Source organism: Galeopterus variegatus, unplaced genomic scaffold (assembly GCF_000696425.1).
Source record: "Galeopterus variegatus unplaced genomic scaffold, G_variegatus-3.0.2 Scaffold5537, whole genome shotgun sequence".
Lineage (NCBI taxonomy): Eukaryota > Metazoa > Chordata > Mammalia > Dermoptera > Cynocephalidae > Galeopterus > Galeopterus variegatus.
The window spans coordinates 110,157-112,137 of record NW_007731648.1 but is presented as its reverse complement, the minus strand read 5'-3'; the positions used below and the strand labels follow the sequence as shown (position 1 = coordinate 112,137).

The window sequence follows — 1,981 nt, the reverse complement described above, 5'->3', positions numbered from 1 at the left end:
TTTCTTTCTTTCTTTCTTTCTTTCTTTCTTTCTTTCTTTCTTTCTTTCTTTCTTTCTTTCTTTCTTTTTCTTTCTTTCTTTCAAAACGGGGTGATGTAAGTAGTACTATAGGTTTATTCTCTCTGAACTGCACATATTCCCCCCCAAGCATGATCAAGTGGCACTTGGGACAACTCATGCTAAGGGGGGACACCGTGGAAATGAAGGCACAGAGATAAAGCGGGCAAAATGCACCCCGATCCCTCAACTGTTGTCTTCTGAGAAGGGGGGAAGCAGGGCCACTGAAAGCATGGCAAAGTAAGGATTGCTCAGAGAAATGCACATCATTAAAACAGACTTCAAGCTAGTCACGAGTCTGACACGAGGTGTGTATTCTTCACATAGGAAAACTCTCCCAGTGCCACAGACCCCAATCAGCCTGAGACTTTAGTGAAATTAAGAATAACTGCTCTCTCTGAGAAGTGGGAGAGGATCACAGATGACTCACAGCGACCTATTATAATCTTATTAGTTGCATATTCTTACCATGATGAGTTTAGGGAAGCAATTGGACAGCACAACTAACTCCCCGTGTTTAGTTCTTAACTATGGTTTGTTAAGATGGGAAAATACTTGCTCCAATTAGTTGCCGGGACACTAACCATATTTTTGGCTTTTCAGGAGTTGGGAAGAAGGGTCCACGTGAATTTGGAAGGTCAGAGCATGTGAGTGAGGCTGTCAAGAGTTTGCTGAAGTAAGACAGTGCCAGCAGGGCCCTCACAAGTCTGTGCACTGAGCCTAATGTGAATGGAAATGTCTAGAGCCATGACTTGTTTAAATAACATCACTCGCATTTGCACAGCAGTGAGGCGAGCTGTGCTGGTTTGGAGGACCCATCTCCCCATCTGCAGGGAGAATGTTGCTGCAGTTAGACAGACCCAAGTCTCTCTATGAGCACCCTCCAGGAAGTCCCTTCAGGGAGAGAACTAAGATAAACTAATAAGAAGCAGTATAGGACGTATCTGAATCACTTTAATCAAGGAAGAGAACTATTTTTACTGGTAAGAGGAAGGGAGATGTATGCACAGCCAATGATGGAGGTGTCTTACCTGTAAAACTCTTTTGGTCAGGCCTGTTTTCTGGGCAAGCTGCTTGAGGTCCTTGGCATCTGGGTTATGGTTGATGGCAAAGTAGGATTTCATGGTCCGAAGCTGGTGGTGCTTGAAGGAGGTTCGCATGCGCTTGGTCTTCTGCGAGGGTGGATACGGTTGCTGGTCCCGATCCAAGTGGTCTGCCTCATTCTCATTACAACCTGTCGTGGAAGAGTGGACAGACAGCTGCTCAGTGGAAACTGCGTTAGCTGAAATGATGGCAGCCTGTGTGATACTACTATGATGATAAAACAACAGTGAAAAAGGCTATCTATACAATTGTGGGCAGTATCTAGACAAAAAGAAATAAATTAATTGCCAAAGTCAGCCAAATGAGTCTGTTAATGTGGACACAACCAAAGTGTATATAAAAATATTAAATAAATCCTGTCTTTTGCTCAATACTAGAAAAATTGGGGAAGATGAATAAACTCTAAATAGTGAAGTGGGAGTGAGAGAAACCTCCAAGGGTGAAATGGAGGAAACTTTTCTAATATATTTATGCATATCAACACCCTGCCACCACCCTCACACAAAGTTTTTTAAGACTCTACATTTTGTCTGTATTTCTGGAATGAGATGTAGTATCTGAAGGCATTGCTTTTTGTCATGAGGGATATGGCAAACAAATATTTCAGCTCTTCCAAGTCTGAAAGTTTCTGAGAGCCCACCAACTAAAGAAGCTGTTGGTTCCAATTTTTAGCCTTTTCTCATATTCCTAGAGCTTTCTCAACCAGGAAAAAATGAGAAAGTGACTGGAAAAGGGAAAGAAGTTAGAAAATTAAAATTTGCAACTTCTTATGTAATTATAAGAATATTATTTCTTAAGGGCTTTTAGCTATATCTGGTTA

General features: G+C 41.8%; 1 protein-coding gene across 1 annotated transcript in view; it reads right to left on the bottom strand.

Annotated features, from left to right (window-relative positions):
- Positions 1-1,981, bottom strand: part of LHX9 (LIM homeobox 9) — a 15,047-nt gene that overhangs the window by 1,825 nt on the left and 11,241 nt on the right. Inside the window, exon 4 of the mRNA XM_008589592.1 lies at positions 1,089-1,291. Within this exon, the coding sequence (XP_008587814.1) occupies positions 1,089-1,291 (203 nt within the window). The remainder of the gene's footprint in view (positions 1-1,088; positions 1,292-1,981) is intronic.